Source organism: Calidris pugnax, unplaced genomic scaffold, assembly GCF_001431845.1.
Source record: "Calidris pugnax isolate Ruff unplaced genomic scaffold, ASM143184v1 scaffold44, whole genome shotgun sequence".
Classification (NCBI taxonomy): Eukaryota; Metazoa; Chordata; class Aves; order Charadriiformes; family Scolopacidae; genus Calidris; species Calidris pugnax.
This window is the reverse complement of record NW_015094506.1, coordinates 5,897,995-5,914,737: the sequence shown is the minus strand read 5'-3', so window position 1 is coordinate 5,914,737 and position 16,743 is coordinate 5,897,995. Positions and strand designations below refer to the sequence as shown.

The 16,743-nt window shown below is 43.6% G+C and overlaps 1 protein-coding gene across 4 annotated transcripts; it reads left to right on the top strand.

The window, feature by feature from the left end:
• The first annotated feature begins 771 nt into the window (after positions 1–771).
• On the top strand, positions 772–16,605 carry POLDIP3 (polymerase (DNA-directed), delta interacting protein 3). 4 transcript variants are annotated; one of them, XM_014963690.1, is made up of 9 exons: positions 772–908; positions 4,270–4,657; positions 7,083–7,157; positions 8,981–9,076; positions 11,549–11,731; positions 12,663–12,740; positions 13,369–13,498; positions 14,388–14,454; positions 14,598–16,605. In XM_014963690.1, exons 1-9 carry the CDS (start codon positions 850–852, stop codon positions 14,770–14,772), a joined length of 1,251 nt encoding a protein of 416 aa, XP_014819176.1. In that variant the 5' UTR covers positions 772–849; the 3' UTR covers positions 14,773–16,605. The 4 variants fall into 4 exon arrangements, with proteins under 4 accessions (XP_014819176.1, XP_014819175.1, XP_014819174.1 ...); XM_014963689.1 differs by having other exon boundaries at positions 7,080–7,157; XM_014963688.1 differs by lacking the exon at positions 772–908 and adding an exon at positions 1,363–2,811.
• Positions 16,606–16,743: the final 138 nt, after the last annotated feature.

Sequence of the window (16,743 nt, the reverse complement as noted above, 5' to 3'; positions counted from 1 at the left end):
AGGCTGCCCAGGGAGGCTGTGGGGCCTCCTTCTCTGGAGCTATTCAACACCCGCCTGGATGCCACCCCGTGCAGCCTGCTGCAGGGGAACCTCCTTGGGTGCCATGGGGGAACCATCCCCTCAGGCCCCTTCCAGCCCTCCCCTTCTGAGGCGTTAGATCCAGTCTACGGCCTGGGCGTGCCTTCACAACGCGGGGCGCTGCAGCATGGCCCCGAAAGCGAGAAGCACCCCTTTGCCCTCGCCAGTGTTGTCCCAGGCGCCGCCGAGCGGCAGCGGCCCCTCCGGAAACGCTCTGTCTTTGGGACGCGGGTAACTAAGGGTCGGGCAGATCACGGCACCCGGGCATCCCGCGAAGTAGGCGGGGCACCTGGGGGCGACCTGTACCCGCGCAAAAATTCCTCTCACATTGGCAGTGAGGACCCGGGCGTCACCCCGGGTCGTTATTTTCCTTACTCATAAGTTTAAGGCATAACGGCTCAATCTCCCCGCCGTTGACACAACCTTGTGCGTTATTTCTCAGTGTCAGGGTGAGCGGCTTCCCCGTGAGCCGCTCCGCGCGCACACGTTAACTGACTGTTTTCTTCACTGTTCTGCCCGGACTCCTTCCGCCTAACGGCCGCCGCGGCCCGAACCGGGCCGAGAGGTGCCGGGGGTTTTATGTAAATGAGGTGGCCCGAGCACCGCTGGGGGTTGTGGGACGCCCGCCCCGCCCCGCCCCCGCGAGACGCTCTCGGGCGGGGCCGGAGGCGGGGCCTGCCCGACTCCCCGAGGCGGGGCGAGGAGCGGAAGAGGTATGATGTCATCTCCGTGTCCTGCTGGCTGCGTCTTGTCGTTGGGCCCCGCGACAAGATGGCGGACATCTCTCTGGACGAGCTTATACGGAAACGCGGTGTGACGGTGAAAGGGAGGTAAGCGGCCGAGGAGAGCGGCACCCCGGGCCTAGCGACCGCCGGTGGCTCCTCTGTTCTTCCTTCTGGTGGTTCCGCTCCGGAGGCGGTGGGGCGCAACCTGCCTCAGCGCGGCCCAGCCCTGTTCCCTGCTTTCGCCTCCCCATTGGCTTAGGCCTTGCTCTGCGGGGCCGTGCCGCTGATGCAGATTGGTGCTGGTGGCTGTCGCTCAGGGGTGGGGCGGGGGTCTGTCCCCCCACTTCTCCCTCCTTTCCTCCGCTCACTCTCCCCCCGCCCGGTGCCTGGTGCTGCCCGGTGGGCTCTTGCCCCGGCGGGGCCGGGCCCACCCATACCCTCTCCCCCTGCTCTTCTGGGTTTTCCCGAGATTCGTGGCAGAGCCTATCGCCTCACCAGTGCCTCCGTCCTGCTCCTCCTTGTCGCTTAACCCAGTGGTGCTCCCTAAGCCGCGGTCAGCAGGCGCCCCTCGGCGCCCCCCACCCCCGAGCATCCCCTCGGTATCTGGGAAGCCCAGGAGCTGCCGTTGGGCTGCAGCTCTCCGTCAGGCTGTACCCTGGGGGTAGCCGGTCCCCCCGCGTCTCCCGGGAGCGGCGCGTTGATGGGCGGCACGGTGCATTGTGGGATAACCGTGGGAGGTGTAGTTGTGCCACGGGGAGCCGTAACTGTAGCGAAGCCGATGGGGATCCGCGCAGGCGAGGCTTCGGGCTGCAGTGGCTTCATCAGCGTTGCTGCCCGGCCCTTGGAAACTGTAGTCTCTGTAGCGTAGTTAACGCTACCCTGACAGATTGTTTGAAACGCTTATGCGGATGTGGAGTGTGTTACATATTCGCTACAAGATTAGACTTTTTCTTTGTACGGCAGATGTTTCCAGCGTAGGCTAGGCCGTTTACTCTAGTGCAGCTGCTGGCAGTTCTTAGATGGTAGCTTTTTCTCTTTCCTTTTGCTATAGTCTCTTGATGCTGTCCATGGATGTCTCCCCATCTGTGTTATAGCTAATTGTATTCCCTCTTTTGTTGTTTTGTATATATTTTTAATTCAGTGATCATCGGGGAATCTTAGGTTTTAACTCTGAAAGTCTACACTTGCATATCCAGAGTTGTATTTTGAAAGTTATCTGCTAACGTATACATGCAGAACATTCAAACATATTTAAATCCTAGTCTAGACAAGGCATTGGCTTTGCGCTTTCATTGATGTTATTCTGCATATTTGGAACAGTCTTATGCTGCTTAGTATGCCAAGCACCTCCTTTCTCCTTTTTCAAATCCCTTCTTAACTCTCACTTCTTCCAGGAATTCTTCCTGCTTTTATTTGCTGAACGATAATCCTTCTGCAGCACTGTACGAATTTTTGTGCCTTGCATTTCTCTTGTTTGTCCCATTTAGCTCACTTTATAAGATTTCTTGAGTTAGCTAACTTGACTTTGTGAAGGCTGGATAAACTGAATAAACTTAAATTATTATATTCATGCTGTTCAGTAGTTTAGATGAAATAGCAGAAAAATCTTCACCTATAAAATGTACTAATCCACAAAATATTGAAACCAGAACATGGAATTCTGGAAAGCAAATTACATGTTTGAGACTTCCCTTCTATTTCAGGTGCTCTGGCACAAAATGCCAAAAGAGTTAATACTGTTATACGATAAGCAATTCTCTACAGCAGGGAGTTGCTTATTGGGATAAACACAAGTCTTCAGAGACAGTATAATCTTCAGTACAGAGTTTCCTAACCAATTTCATTAGTCCATGTCATCAATAGTTTTAACTAATTCTGGCTTAAGTGCTAATACAAATGTTTCTGGTTTTACTTTGACCTCTCTTATGCTCATCAAAAAGAGACACTCATCAAGCCCTTGTGCAGCACCTTTCAACATAGCTAAATTAATACTTTTTAAAATTGCAAGGTAAGTCTTCTTGTGCAGCTGCTGCTTTATGGGTACTGTTAGTCCTCTGTATTATTCTGGATATATTTTAATAAATGGTCTTAATAATACTCCTGTTTCTTCTAGCTACTGTGTTTTGGCTGTATGAGAGAGCAGCCATAAGATTCTTAGTTTGGTAACAAAATGGGACCCCAGTCCTACCTCTTCAGTTTTCTGGACACAAGAATGAAAGAGACAGAAGTGGAAGTTCAGTCTTTCATCTCTTTCTACAGAGCTCTTCACTGAAAGTACATGCCTGTAAATCATGTTAAGATTGTGAGTTTAGATCAGGAAACACTGATATAAAGCTGTAGGAAGAATTACATTGTCATTTAAATGTGTGATGTTAGCCTTTTGAGTATTCCAACAAATTATAGATACCTACTTTTAGACTTTATAATACTGGATAGTACATCACAGAAACCAGATTAACACTGTAACTCTCTAGCTTATTCTGAATTCTAAAAGACAACAGCAAGAATATTTTTTTATTTAGTACCTTAACTTTAAAATTTCTCTTACCACTTTGTCATCTTAAAAAACACCAACCAGCAACAAACCCAATGGAAAAAAAGAAAACTTTAAATTATACTTAAAGGAGGAACTGTATTAAAGATTAGATAAGCTGTTTCATTTTAGGGGAGACTTTGAAAAAGTGAATCAGACTTGTAGCAAGAAGCTAGTTTTAGCATTCACTACATAAGGGGCTGCTTCTTCGTAATACTTTTTTACGAGTACAAATACCGTCATTTCTGTGGGCTGTTATGTTTCTGTGCTCAGTATTGTGATGTTGATGTGCTTGAAAAATAAAGGCCATCGAGTGCAGCAGTTCGGTTAGTAGATTAAAGAGGGGATGGTGAAGTAATTTGGCTGTTAAATATTCTTGCTGGCAGTCAAGTTGTGGCTTTGAACTGAGATTGGTACTGGTGCTTGTACATCCTACAATCCAAGCCTCTACACTCCCACAATTTTGAACTTGCTGCCCAGAATTCTTGGAATCACATCTAGTTCCATGTTTCCTTTGTATCAGGACATATTCTCGTATTACAAAAGATGCTTTAGGTAGACCTGCTTAGTCCTAAAGCTAGAAATTCTGTTTGTGTTCCTCTTTGTCTTCAAAGGTTTCCCCGAAGTACCTAAGTTGTTGATGAATTTTCTTTAAATGTAGTATGGACTTAGCACAGCTGAAGTCAGACCCTTTACTTAAGTTTGTAAATATGAGCTTAAGGATGGATTTTGGAAATCGATTACTTAGCTGTTTATGTAGAGAGTAAAATCCAGCATAAGACAGCTTAGGAGCTCTACTGTTGTATTTGGACATCTAACTTGAGTGGATTTCTGTGCAGTAATAATAAGCTTTTGTTTGTAGCAACACAAATACTTTTATTGATACTGTATCACATCTTGGAATGTCTGAAACTTTCTTTTCCGTCCCCCCAGGCTTAACACAAGGCCAGTGTTTGGAGGTGTAAGATCTCGCATTGGGGTCCAGCAAAATATTCTAAACAGATCATCACCAACTGTCGGCTTCCAGCGGACATTTGATGCTCGACAGAAGATCGGACTCACGGATGCCCGACACAAACTGGGGGTTAAAGATGCTCGTGAAAAACTTGTTCAAAAGGACGCTCGGTTCAAAATCAAAGGGAAGGTGCAAGATGCTCGAGAGATGTTGAATTCCCGTAAACAGCAAAATGTTGCTGCTGAAAAGGTGACCAAAGTGGTGGATGCCAGAGAGAAGATCAGCTTAAAAAGGAGTGCTCCAGCTACTATCAGTCCAACTATGGGAACAGTAAATCCAGCCGTGAAAATCACCAAAACTATCCAAGTAGGTGAAGCAAGTCACCTCTGAGCCCCTCAGTTATTCTGCAGCAGTCCAGTAGAAATGATAATAGATGAATATGTTCACATGTTTATAATGGAAGTGATGGTGATGCAGTTCAGTCCAGCCTGTAGGGTGGGATTCAGAGTCTTTTGGGTGTCCTTCTGGCTGCTTGGGGCTTTTTGTAGAATCCCAGTTTTCATTTAAAATTTAATTTGAATTTTGGGCCCAAAGACTAAAGCAGCACTCCTGTCAGCATTAAAGTAGTTGTCTTGAATGGTTGAGTAGTCTCTTTCCCAAAGAAAGTCCCATTCCAAAGAAAATGTATGGATTTTTTTTTCATTTTTATACTACCCCTCTTTGCAAGTCTGATGTGGATTGTCCTGATAGCTCTATATTCTAAACTATTATCCCGCTATGAGGATAAACCAGCTATGTTTGTGTCCAAGAAGATCTGAAATTCAATTAACTCTTCTACAGTTTCTCTATTTCTACTTCTCTGGCTTTCAGGAAAGCCCTGGCGTCCAGGGAGTTGCCTTGATAACACGATTCATTACTGCTGAGGCTCAAGGTTTATTTCAATTGCAGCATAATCAGTTGATCACCCTAACCTGGTCGGTTCCTTTGACAGTTTTTTAATTTCACTTTCCGGTGTGCCCAGTACCTTGATTCTTAGTAGACTTGTCTAAGAAACAACTACTATTGAACTATGAGTGTGTTAGGTATAGTGGGAAGAATGATCAGAGAAGTTTCCAGATTGTTTGGGGGGTTGTTTGAGGAGTGGTTTTGTTCCTCATCTTTACAAGCAGATAACTGAAGTTCCTAGCCTACCTCTTTCGTTTTCCTCCTCCCAGAGATCAAGTGTGCTTACATATACCCAGAAAATCTCTTACTCTCATCAGTTTGAAAGCATAGATGAGTCTGCTTTTGGTTCAGCTGGGCTTCTTGCTCAAGAGCATCGAGCATATTTCTTCTTTAAATTAGCCTAGGAAATTTCCTATTACTTGGCAGGTTTCCTGCCAGGCTGACCTAAGAAAGAGAAAGGACTCTTGTGGCAGTAAGAAGGGCTAATCGCGGAGCAATAGAGCAGTCTGTTCAGTAGTCTTTAATTAGTAGGGTAATTAGTACTCATGCTGTCCTTCTAAGCCAAATCATCACCATCAGCCATTAGGAATTGAACATTTTCTACAAAGTTTGTAGGAGTTAAAATAGTTTCCAGTGACTTAGTACACTGGCAATTTGCTCTGACCTGATTTTTTTTTTTTTCAGTATGACTTGGTTTGACCTACAGTACTTTCAGTTTGTTAGACAACATAGTGCAAGGAAAAATATTGTAGAATATAACGGTGATTAAGACTGTAGGCAAAACTCTGCACATGAGCAATTATCTAATAATTTTTTAAGGATCTGTACCAAAATTCCAAATTGGCCATGGTCCTCCTCTCTTCCCAAATGAAGGAGCAGAATCAAACTAAAGGATCTCGATTGAGATGTAGCACGTATCTCCAGCGTCTGGTACTGTGGTCTTGTTTCTTATAATGGAAGAGAAAAAGTCTTTGAAACCTAAAGAATTTCCGTAGCTCTGCTGGTGTTTCCGTAGGACAGCTACCCTTGTATCTGAATTGATTAGCAAATTGAAACATGAGAGTGCTGTGGTGTAAGTTACAATCTGGAGTGAATGCAAATCTGAAGATTTTACTGCCTGTATGGAGTATTTTTATAAGAAGATGAATTCTTTTGTGTAATGGACAGCTTCCAGCTTTCTCAAAAAACAAAAGGGCGTATTTGATGGAGTTGCTGCCTGATTTCAGTTGTTGATTAGCACAGCTGCGTACCTTGACAACTGCTGCTGTGGTTTCCCTGTTTCACAGGATAACAGTGCAGAAGGGTCAGCTACACTACCTACCCCATGCACCACTTATTCCACTGCACCTTGTTTCAGCTTTTTGGTGAAGGGACAGTGTATATTTCTGCTTTGAAATGGAACTGAACTAAATTGTGCTGTGACCCATTTCCATCAAACTTGAGAAGCTGGGAATCTGGTTCTCTGTAACATGAAAGAAGAGAAGCTTACTGGCTGATTTACCCTGTTCATGGTTTCATACTGGCAGAAACGTAGTTAGTCAGTGCTGGCAGGTCTGGAGCTAAGTACCCTTCCCACTAATCTTGGATTAAAACTCAAGTAATTTGAATCAGTTTCTCTGCGTGGCCCTATGTTTTAATTTCTTTGCTTAAGTGAGGCTGTCTCATATGTAGCATATTACAGGAAACATAGATGTTCTTTCATAACGTATTGTGATAATGTGTTTCAAGAGCAGGAGGGTCGGTTTTATTTAAGTGGTCTCAACGTATCAACAGCTCCAGTCTTCTGAAATGGGAATCTGATGGACTAGCATTTAATGCTTTGGTTCCTTCCCTCTAACTGTAGCAGAAGGCTCCCGTTCCTGGACACTCTCATCCAGCGGGAATGAGGATCAACGTCGTGAACAACCATACACACAAACAGGTGGGAGCCCACTCCGTGTTCTTTGTTACCTTTAGGGGGGGAAGGAGGGTGTCCATAAAGATTGGCAGGTGCAAAGAAAACTGCAAGTAGGAAAGAAAAGAGGGGTGTTTGGAAGTTCTCCAACAGCTTAGCTCCCTGTTCTCATGTGGTTGAGTTACTTTCATGGTAATTATGGTTTTCATTTAGATTAATTGATCTTGATTCCTTGTGTGTTACATGAATGCCATAGGCATTCCCAGTTTTTATCTGTCTGCGTTAATGGTTTTTTTCTAGAGACTGTGACCTTTAGCTCTGATGTCTTTCTGTAAATTTCTCAGTGACACCACATCATATCAAGTTGTTGGTTGTTTTGATTCGCCATCCTGCCAGCCTCTTCAGAGAATGGATATGATTGTACATGGTCAAATGTTCTACAGTGAGGTGGGAGAGGGTATAACCTTCTTGTGAAATCCCAGCTGGGGGTCCCTGCTGGGAACCTGGTAGTGAATTATGTTAACCAGTATTCTGATGCACTATCAAAGTTGCCATATCCCTTATCAAGCACTTTGAGGAAAAACCTAAAATTGTGCTTTCTCTTCTGGGATCAATTTTAAAGGCCTTTGTCACAGCCCCCAGCCATTCAGCCACCTTATCACCTTGGTGCTTTCAGAGAGGAATTACACATTTTTATTACTTTATTTTGTATGTGTATACATAAAGCATTACATGAAATATTGGAAAACTGACATTCCCAACATCATTTCCTGGGTGGTTTTTTTTTTGCCTCAATTATGGTAACTTTAGCTATTTGTGTATGTTACCTCTACGTTGACCTGCTGCCCTCACCTATCCCAGATGATGTCACTTAAGGAAGTGTCTTCATTATTCTGACCTCATCGCTATAAGACTTGAATCCATTTCATTTGTCTCAAACTCAAGTCCATTGTCCTGATGGTTAGCGTTTTTCCCAGTTCTTTTCTGCACAATTCTCCTGTTCTACTGTCCCTTTTGGGTTTTTTCCTTCATGGCATTTCTGTGACTGGAACAACTTTCCTGTTTGTAGACCAGAATCTTTTTGACTACAAGAACCTACTTATTTTTCAAGTTCTCATTGCATTCCCTCTGTTTTTCTTCGCCTTTCTACTGAATTCATGGGAGGCTACTCTGAGTTGTGATTTATGTTCTGGGCAGTGCTGTATGTGTATAGGCTTTTTCTTAATGTTATTTAGAGACTATGAGACAATATTTGTGTAGGAGTTTGCCTCAGTATTTTAAGGTAGGACTATGAGTGTTAAGTTGAACTAGGAAATTAATTATTCATTCAGTAAACCTCCTAGTGCAGTGTTTTCTAGTGCTAGACCAGTATGTGCTGTGCTGAGGAAAGCAGGCTATTCAGAAGGAATGTCTGTATCGGATGTATTTGGCAAGTATCTGCTTTTTTTTTTTTTTTTAATTATTATATGCACAGGCTTCAACTTTAAAGGTAGCGGAGTGCTAAAAATTAAAACAATGAGGCTTTATTCCATTAATGTGGTTTCATCAGCCCTGATGAGGTCTAGGGATTAGAGAAATCTGTGTGTTGTTTCAGTACCCCTAGGGAAACAGCTTTACTGTGGCATTTGTTGAAAAGAAGTTTGATAGTTTATACACACATGTTTTGAAATGGATTTGCATATCTTCAGCTTTGTGTCCCCAGGCTGCAGGGACCAGGAGTAAAGTCCAATGTAGTCATGTTCCATTACCTGAAAGAGGCTGAAGGCAGGGGAAGAGTACTTATTGTAGTTTGGAAATTATGTCTAGATTAAATTCACCTGCTTGTAAACTGTCACCTTGCTTCTCTTCAGGGTCTGTATGACGTGGAAGATGATGATGAAAGTGTCTCTCCCCTTGCTAGCAAACAGATGAAAATCACCACCACAAACAGTTTCCTGCACAACGCGGTAAGGGATTATCTGAACAGTCCCCACCACGCCATGCTCACTTTGGGTGGACACACAGGCTGCGGCTTTACAGGGCTTATATTCTTTTAAAGTATGTAAACGATGCTTTCTCCTGAAATGTTTGCTCTTCACCCCATCCTTCCCTTTGTGCCAATGCTTCTAGTGTTCTTTTGGGGACAGAGTCCCTTTTAGGCTAACTGTGGTTTTATAGGCCTTTTTGCTGGCAGAATGTGTGCTTTCTCCCTTGCTGGCAGGTGGCTGCATGTTGGCTCTTGACTTTCTTCTTAGGCAAGTGCTTTGAACCTATCTTGTTATTGTTTGAGCAGGTGAGCAAGGGAAGCTTTCTGCTGCTTCTAGAGGCTGGACATCAAAGCAGGAAATGTCTTGCCATGCAAAAATCTTAGCTGGCAGATTGTTGAGGAATACTGATGCTCTGGAGAAGATGAAATTTCCACACAGACAAATGTTGAGGTCCTGTTTTTGGGATGGGATAACCTTCTGTGTCTTAAGTGAAGAACTGACTGGCTAGGAAGCGGCTTTGTAGGAAAGACTGTGGGGGTCCTGCTGGGTGATGTGCTAAGAATGAATTAGCAGTGCATCCTTGCAGCAATGAAGGCCAACTGTAGATTGTGTATTAGTAGGATCATAGCTAGCAAATAAAGGAAGATAATTATTGCTATCTGTTTGGCATCTTGAGAATGCATCTGTACTACTGTGCCTATTTTGGGGCTCTGTGATACAAGACAGACACACACAGACTGGAACTAATACAACAGGATGGTCAGAGTGCTGAGGAGAGTGTGAGTGAGCAATGTCTCTTAAGGCTGAGAAGAGAAGGCTGTAGTGAGATCTGTCTACACATTCACTGCCTAGTACATGGTCATGGAAGAGGCAAAACCCAGGTCCTTTTCAGGAGTGAACAGGGAGAAGATCAACTAACAAATGTGTTGCAGCAAAAGAAACTCTTGTTAGATATGGGGGGAAGAGTTGTGCAATTCTCAAGGTATTAGTCAGCCTCTGGCACAGGGACTCAGAGAGGTTGTGAAATTTCCATTGTCAGAGGTGTTAAAACTCCAGAGTTAAACTGGATGAGGCCCTGAGCCAATCTGGTGTGTCTTTGAAGTTAGCCCTGTTTCAGACATTGTTACCAAAGCATATCCTTGAAATCATTAGTAGTGACTAATGTTGAGAGACCATGTGTACAAACTCACAAATAAGGAGGATTCTATCCTTGAGTCTGTCAAGGATGATTAGTGAAAGAACTCCTAATCAAGGAAAGCAAGTATTGTTAATGTTCTTGAGGCAGAACATCCTGGGACACATGAACATATGGATCTTGAGAGTGCTACTAATCAACGTGTTTTGGAGAGTTTAGACAACTTGTCAAGATAATGAAGATTTAGAATCTCCTAAGATGAATTACCTTCATTACTATACTAAAAATCATGCCCACAGATCAAGATGACCCTAGCCCAGATGAAGACCATTCCCCTGAGCATGTGTATTAGCTGTAGCTTGATTGTGCAACCATATGTAAATTGCTAACCAATCAAATATAGGCAGGAGGTACTAATATGGTAATGATGTTGTAAAATGTGTATATGAACCATGTAGAAAGTCACGTTTAGAGTGCTTGATTTGTGGGAAACCGCTGAGCACCCCAGCCTTGTGCAACTCTGAAATAAATAATCGATGTCTCATCCTGGTGTGTAAGATTGGCTGTTGCACACTGGGCAAGGAATCCTGTTTTTCGGAAAACAACATGAGGGGTGGACATGAGTTTGTCCTAAACTATTCTGTGGTTCTAAGAAAGCAAATTAATGTGGTTTTGCCATCACCCAGGCAGTTTAGTGCAATGATTATCCCATATTTTTTCTTATATGGGTGTTCAGAATAGAGTTCCGCACCACTTATGATCCTTAAAATCAGCCTTATGGTTTTTTGCAGGAGTAAATGTGTTATCTCCAGTGTTCACAGCAGCTGCCAAGCACATGGTTTTTTTTGGCTTTAAACTACCCAGATAGTTCCAACTAGGAAGGTTATGCTCCGTGTCTTTGTGTGCCCTAGCTTGGGGTTTCTGAAGAACTATTGCTGTTTGTGCTGGAGCAGCTCAATCTTAATGAGCAATCTTTGTATACACTTTGTAAAGTACTTGAAAATCTTTGGATGAAAGGAACTTTCCAAATTCAAATTGCACTGGTAAAATTGATTTAAGAAGGATATAAAACTAAAAGCTGCTCATTAGTGAGGGAAGTGCTCTTTTGGGATAAGCATGCCTGGAAACTTTAGTTGATTTTTGTCTCAAAGCTGAGAGTTTCTAGCACTGTAGTGGTTTTGACACCAGGAGGGACATGCAGTTCTTAGTGCGTGCTATTAATGCTCTCCTGCTGGTGGTGCTTGAAGAAAGGGATTACTTTTGTAGCCTGTAGTTCTCAGAGATACTTTATTCTTTTTCTTTCTTTCTTTCTGTAGACTGGGCTGAGTGGCAATAAATTCTCCCTGGCCAAGACTGTTCCCCTGACTAAAGTGGTACAGAACGATACGTACACAGCTCCACCGGCACCTCCCTCTCCTATGCGGACGAAGGCCTTGACAAACATGTCCCGGACCTTAGTGACAAAGGAGGAGCCTTCAAAAGAACCAGCACCTGTTGAGGTGAGATCAGGGAAGTGGGAGATGCTTTTTATAGAAGTCTCTGAAAACATCTGAAATTTGCTGTTCATCAGTTATGCAAGCAGCTCATTTCTGCCTGCCTTCTACCACTATCTTTGTGATTCTTTCAAGCTTATTCTGGATAACTGCAGCCCATGTCCCAAGAATTCGAAAACTGTCTAAACATACTTTTCTTCAGCATTTGAGAGACTGGGAATTCTCAGTTAGTGCATCTTGCTTCTCTTAACTTTATCTAGCATGGGAGTACATGGTCCTGGAGCAATCCATGTTAGAGGGAGGTAGCAGTTGTTGTTTTGACACTCCGTGGAGGCTTCTATGTCTCTAGGAATAGTGTTTTAGCACTACTAGTTATGTTGTCTTCTGTCCACTCATGTTAGCAGGGAGAAAAACAGGATTCTTCCCAATACAGCTTCTTGCTGTCCACACCAGACCTCCCTGGCAATTTGTAGACATCCTGCCTGGAATTGCTTTGCCAAACTGCCTGGTGCTGGGTACAGGTAACCCACCAGGCATGCTGAGTTCAACGTGATTTTGAGGGGCTCAAGCCATGCTTTTGGGGTTTGATGGCTGGTGGAGGGTGCAGCAGAGAAGCACTTAAAAGTGTGGGTGTGATCAGACAGCACTGTGTATGTGTGCAGAGTGAGTTAGTGTTATACTTGGGAATGAAAAAGAAGAGTTACTTCAGAGAGAAATTAGCATGGAAAAGGGGCTTCTTTTCATCATCAGATGAGCTGGGCTTTTGTAAGCATTGATATTTCCATTTACTAGCTGTAGCTCTTGCCTTTGTGTGTGTACAGGCTTTCCCAGACATCCCTTTAGTGGCTTTTTCTTTTTTTAACGCTTTCTCTGCTGTGGTCTTTTGCTTGCTGCGTTTCTGACCTTTTTTATATGATGCATTTCTTTGTGTTGGCAGCTGGCGTTCAGTCCTTTGGAAGGCACAAAGATGACGGTGAACAATCTGCACCCTCGAGTCACAGAGGAAGACATTGTTGTGAGTGTTATTTACTACCAAACTGTGGATAAGTGTCGCTTCCTTCCCTTAACCTACCTCTTTTGATAAATTACTTGGTCTATGGTGAATGCAACAAAGAGGAGTATGATGTGGGTTTGCTTTCCTTGCAAAAGCTTTGAAAGTTCCTGATTATTTTTTTCTGTCACTTTGATTTTTTTGTTCGATTATTTTAAAAAGTGTGTGCTTAAGAAGTTGGTACAAAACAGTGTTTCTAGGGTGTACTGAAGTACCTGGCATCACTTAGAAGAGTTCATGCCAAATCGTGCTTGGTGTTGTCCTCGAATCCAAATTATCTAGGCGTTTGCATTCTCAGCAGGCTGAGAACAAGCCTGGTCTTCATGTGTGACAAACAGCATAGAGTACTGGCCTTGAACTTTTCTGCTTGTGTGGGCAGCTGTATGGAGCTTTGTGCAACCTAAGTGTATTACTAATGCAGAGTACTCATACTGTAGCAAACACAAAATGCAACAAGTGGCGAGATTTTTTTTGTATTTACTAAGCAGGATGGAGGGGTTCAATTAGGAAGCTAAGCCTTTCTCGCTCAGAGTCTTTGGCTGAAGTGGTACCTTTGATGTGACCATGGTCGTGACTAACTCTCTGCCCTCAGGAGTTGTTCTGTGTGTGTGGCGCGCTGAAGCGAGCCCGGCTGGTGCATCCTGGAGTGGCTGAGGTGGTGTTTGTGAAGAAAGAAGATGCGATCACAGCATATAAGAAATACAACAACAGGTGCTTAGACGGTAAGTTTGAGGCCGGAGTTGCGTTTAGGATAGATAAACCAACAGAGACTTATCTACCTCAGCAGAGAGTTTAAAAGCATCTCAGGTGCTCGTATGCTACCAGGAGGGAGGAAATACCAGAAAATAATTTCAAGAGCTAGACAGTGCAATACGCTGCCGTGTAACTAGCTGAATATATGCACAGTTTATTTAAGGGAAATTCAAAGAAATGCTTTCCTAGAAAGGGAATGCTCAAAGCTAGAGGTAGGGTCCTGATGATGCCTCTGATCTAACTTCCAGATTAAATTTCTTTTGTTTCTAATCCAGTGCCGAGAGCTGGATAGTCTTTTAGGAAGGCTTTACCTGCTTACAGAATAGCTGTTTGCGAAGTACCACTAGAACTAACATTTGCAAAACTCTCAAGCTGTGGTCAGAGGCATTTTGAATCAGACCTGTAAAACAGTTAATATCAGCTTCTCCATAAACTTTGAACAATTCAATTGTTCAATTGTCAACAATTCAACAATTCACTGGGTCCACCTGCAGTGTTGTCATAGGCTGAAATTAGCTGTTAATTTTTAGCTGGAAATAGCTGTTTTTCTTTCTCTAGGTGAGTGACATGTTACGAATGTCAGATGAGGAGCAGACAGCTGAGAATGGGAGATTCTTTTCTGTCTCTACTAAGAGTTTTGTACCTATATGTAATTTGTTAATTAGTGTGAGTCCTCGTATGGTACTGAGTATTTCAGTGGCTCTTCCGTTACTGTGATTTTTGCAACAAAAGATGTATCAGCTGATCTCTGTCATGTTTCCCCAGCATGTGGGACTCGTTTGCACTGATGTGTGGTATTTGTGGGGTCTTGCCTTACCATGATTCTGATGTAAGGACTTCTTTATTGTGCTTGCTTAGGTCAACCGATGAAATGCAATCTTCATATGAATGGGAATGTCATCACCTCAGACCAGCCTATATTGCTGTAAGTCTCCTTCAGGGGGAAAAGAAACAAATACGTTTGCAGGGGCAACACCAAGAACAGTGAATACAGACATAGTCTTAAATTTTATTTCATAATGAGAGGTTAAATACCGCTTTTTTCTTTCTTTCTTTTTAATCCTCCAGCCGATTGAGTGATACCCCTTCAGTGAAGAAGGAAGGGGAGCCACGCCGGGCAAGTGCAAGCGCCTCCTCAAATCCCCCAGCTGAGGTGGACCCTGACACTATCTTGAAGGCACTCTTCAAATCCTCAGGGGTCTCTGCCTCTGTGCAGCCTACAGAATTCAAAATTAAACTCTGAGAAGGGAAAGCAAAGCAGTGGACTGGAAAACTCAATTTAAGTTGGGGAACGAGAAAAGTGCAGGGGTGCAGATGTTATTTGCATTTGCCTGCCTTGAAATCTTTTGTTTTCTATGATCGCTACCTTACTGTACAATAGTGTTTCCTCTTGTGTGTGTACTTTCTGTTTTCATAGTTGGAGTTTTCTTCCATGATTTTTTTTTTCTTCCGAAAAGAGTAACCTCCCCCTTCTGCCAGTAATGTATTACCAAGCATATTACCATGTAACTCCCTCCTTTATTCCAAACCCCCTAGTGGCCATTAAAAGTGCACATAGACTTTGAGGGAAGGAGTGGTGATCTCCTTCTCATTTCTTCTTCTGACTGACCTTTAACTTAAAGGTGCATCCCCTTGATTATCAACAGGCAAGAACACCGCATTGTTTCTGAAATTGCTGCGCTGGGTACAAAGTCAGCTGTGGCTCCATGTCGGAAACACCATCTTGCATCTGGGACTTTGATGCATTCGGTGGCACGCTGCTTTGTTCTGGCTGTTGGATGTTTTTTGCTCAGCAGCTGTGACACTGAGAAGAAGTGTGGAAAAACTGAGCTTCCTGCTGTGTATACCAGCCAATGGAGGCATCAGGCAGAAAGAACGTATGCACGAGCGCACCATCCATGGTGCTATGGCAGGGATGCTTTAGCTCTGGTAATGCAGAGAGGTATGGGGGGGAAGTCTCTGGCATTTGTACAATGGATATATTAGCCTTGTAGGGTCAGGCTCAGTTGTTCTTGTCTCTCTGGACTGAAAAATAAGAATTTGTGTTCAGAGCTAGAGGAAATCCAAGTGTTTCACTCCCATTAAACTGTATTGCATCCTCCTGCTGATGCAGGGACTTTTTTTTTCCTTACTTCCTAATTTACCCAGTCTCCTATAAAAAGGAAGGAGCTGGGGCCTTTTTCAGATACTAATATGTAGGAAGCAGTCTTTTCTTGCTCCCGAGAACTCACTTCTTTGAGAGATGTCATTTGGGCAATGTTTGGCCGCTGTACGGGCATGCTGCTCGCATGCGTGGGTTTGGAGGGTGATTTCTGCACTTCATGGCTTGGAGGGGAGAGCAATTAGTAAGTACTCTGCGAGGAACACATAGGAGAGGAATGTTAAGCAAGTCCCATGCAGAAGCAGCAAGGATGTACCTCGGGCCAGTGGGCATCTGTGACGAGCCAGAGGCCACTAGGTGGCACCTCCAACATCTCCTTTGTTAGTACAGCGATATTGCCATGGATGTTAAGTCCCCGTAGCTCCGTTCGTTTGTGTTTGTTCCAATTGTAGTATAAGAGAGGAAAGCTAAGAGCCACTTCCAGAATCTGGTTAGGGTTTGAACTTGATCCTTCTAGCTGAGAGACTGACCTAATCCATTCTGTTCAGCTCCGCTGAACTTAAATGAACTCTGTCACTGTTTTAGGTCCAGATTCCATTGCTTGGTCACCCCCATGTTTCTTTCGCTTTCTCGTTCTGTATTAACTCTTTGCTCTATCTAGCTCGTGAAAACCATTCCTCTAGCTCACCATATCCCTTTTAGCCATGGAAATAGCAGGACTTGGCAGGACTTGTTTTTCTGGAGTACTCTCTTTGGTTTGGAAGCCAACGACACCATTATTGGTAGGGTGCTTCACGTGAACAGCAGATGTTTATAGGGGAGGGGACCTAAGACAGCTATTGTTCTCCTTTTTTAGATTGCCCATCAAACACTTGTGTTTTAATAAATAAAAAAATGGGGGAGGGGGAGGAAACATTAGGGGTTGGAGAAGATAATGTATTACCTGTTTCTGAATAAACGTTTGTTATACAGAGAGTGGATTCTAAGCCTTTTTAGATGCTGTGAAGCAACTAAAGATAGGTGGCGTTGTTCCAACATTGAATCAAGTGTGCTTTTAGAAGAATATAGCAACTTCAGAACTGATACTGTGATGAAGAGCAAGAGAGAATTGGA

What these genes read in the sequence shown, in the direction of transcription:
- POLDIP3 (XM_014963687.1), top strand. Translation starts at nt 2,654, where the DNA reads ATGTCATCAATAGTTTTAACTAATTCTGGCTTAAGTGCTAATACAAAT. An exon ending in ATACTTTTTAAAATTGCAAG is followed by an intron (nt 2,812 to 4,269) that starts GTAAGTCTTCTT and finishes CCGTCCCCCCAG; the next exon opens with GCTTAACACAAGGCCAGTGT. An exon ending in TCAGACCAGCCTATATTGCT is followed by an intron (nt 14,455 to 14,597) that starts GTAAGTCTCCTT and finishes TTAATCCTCCAG; the next exon opens with CCGATTGAGTGATACCCCTT.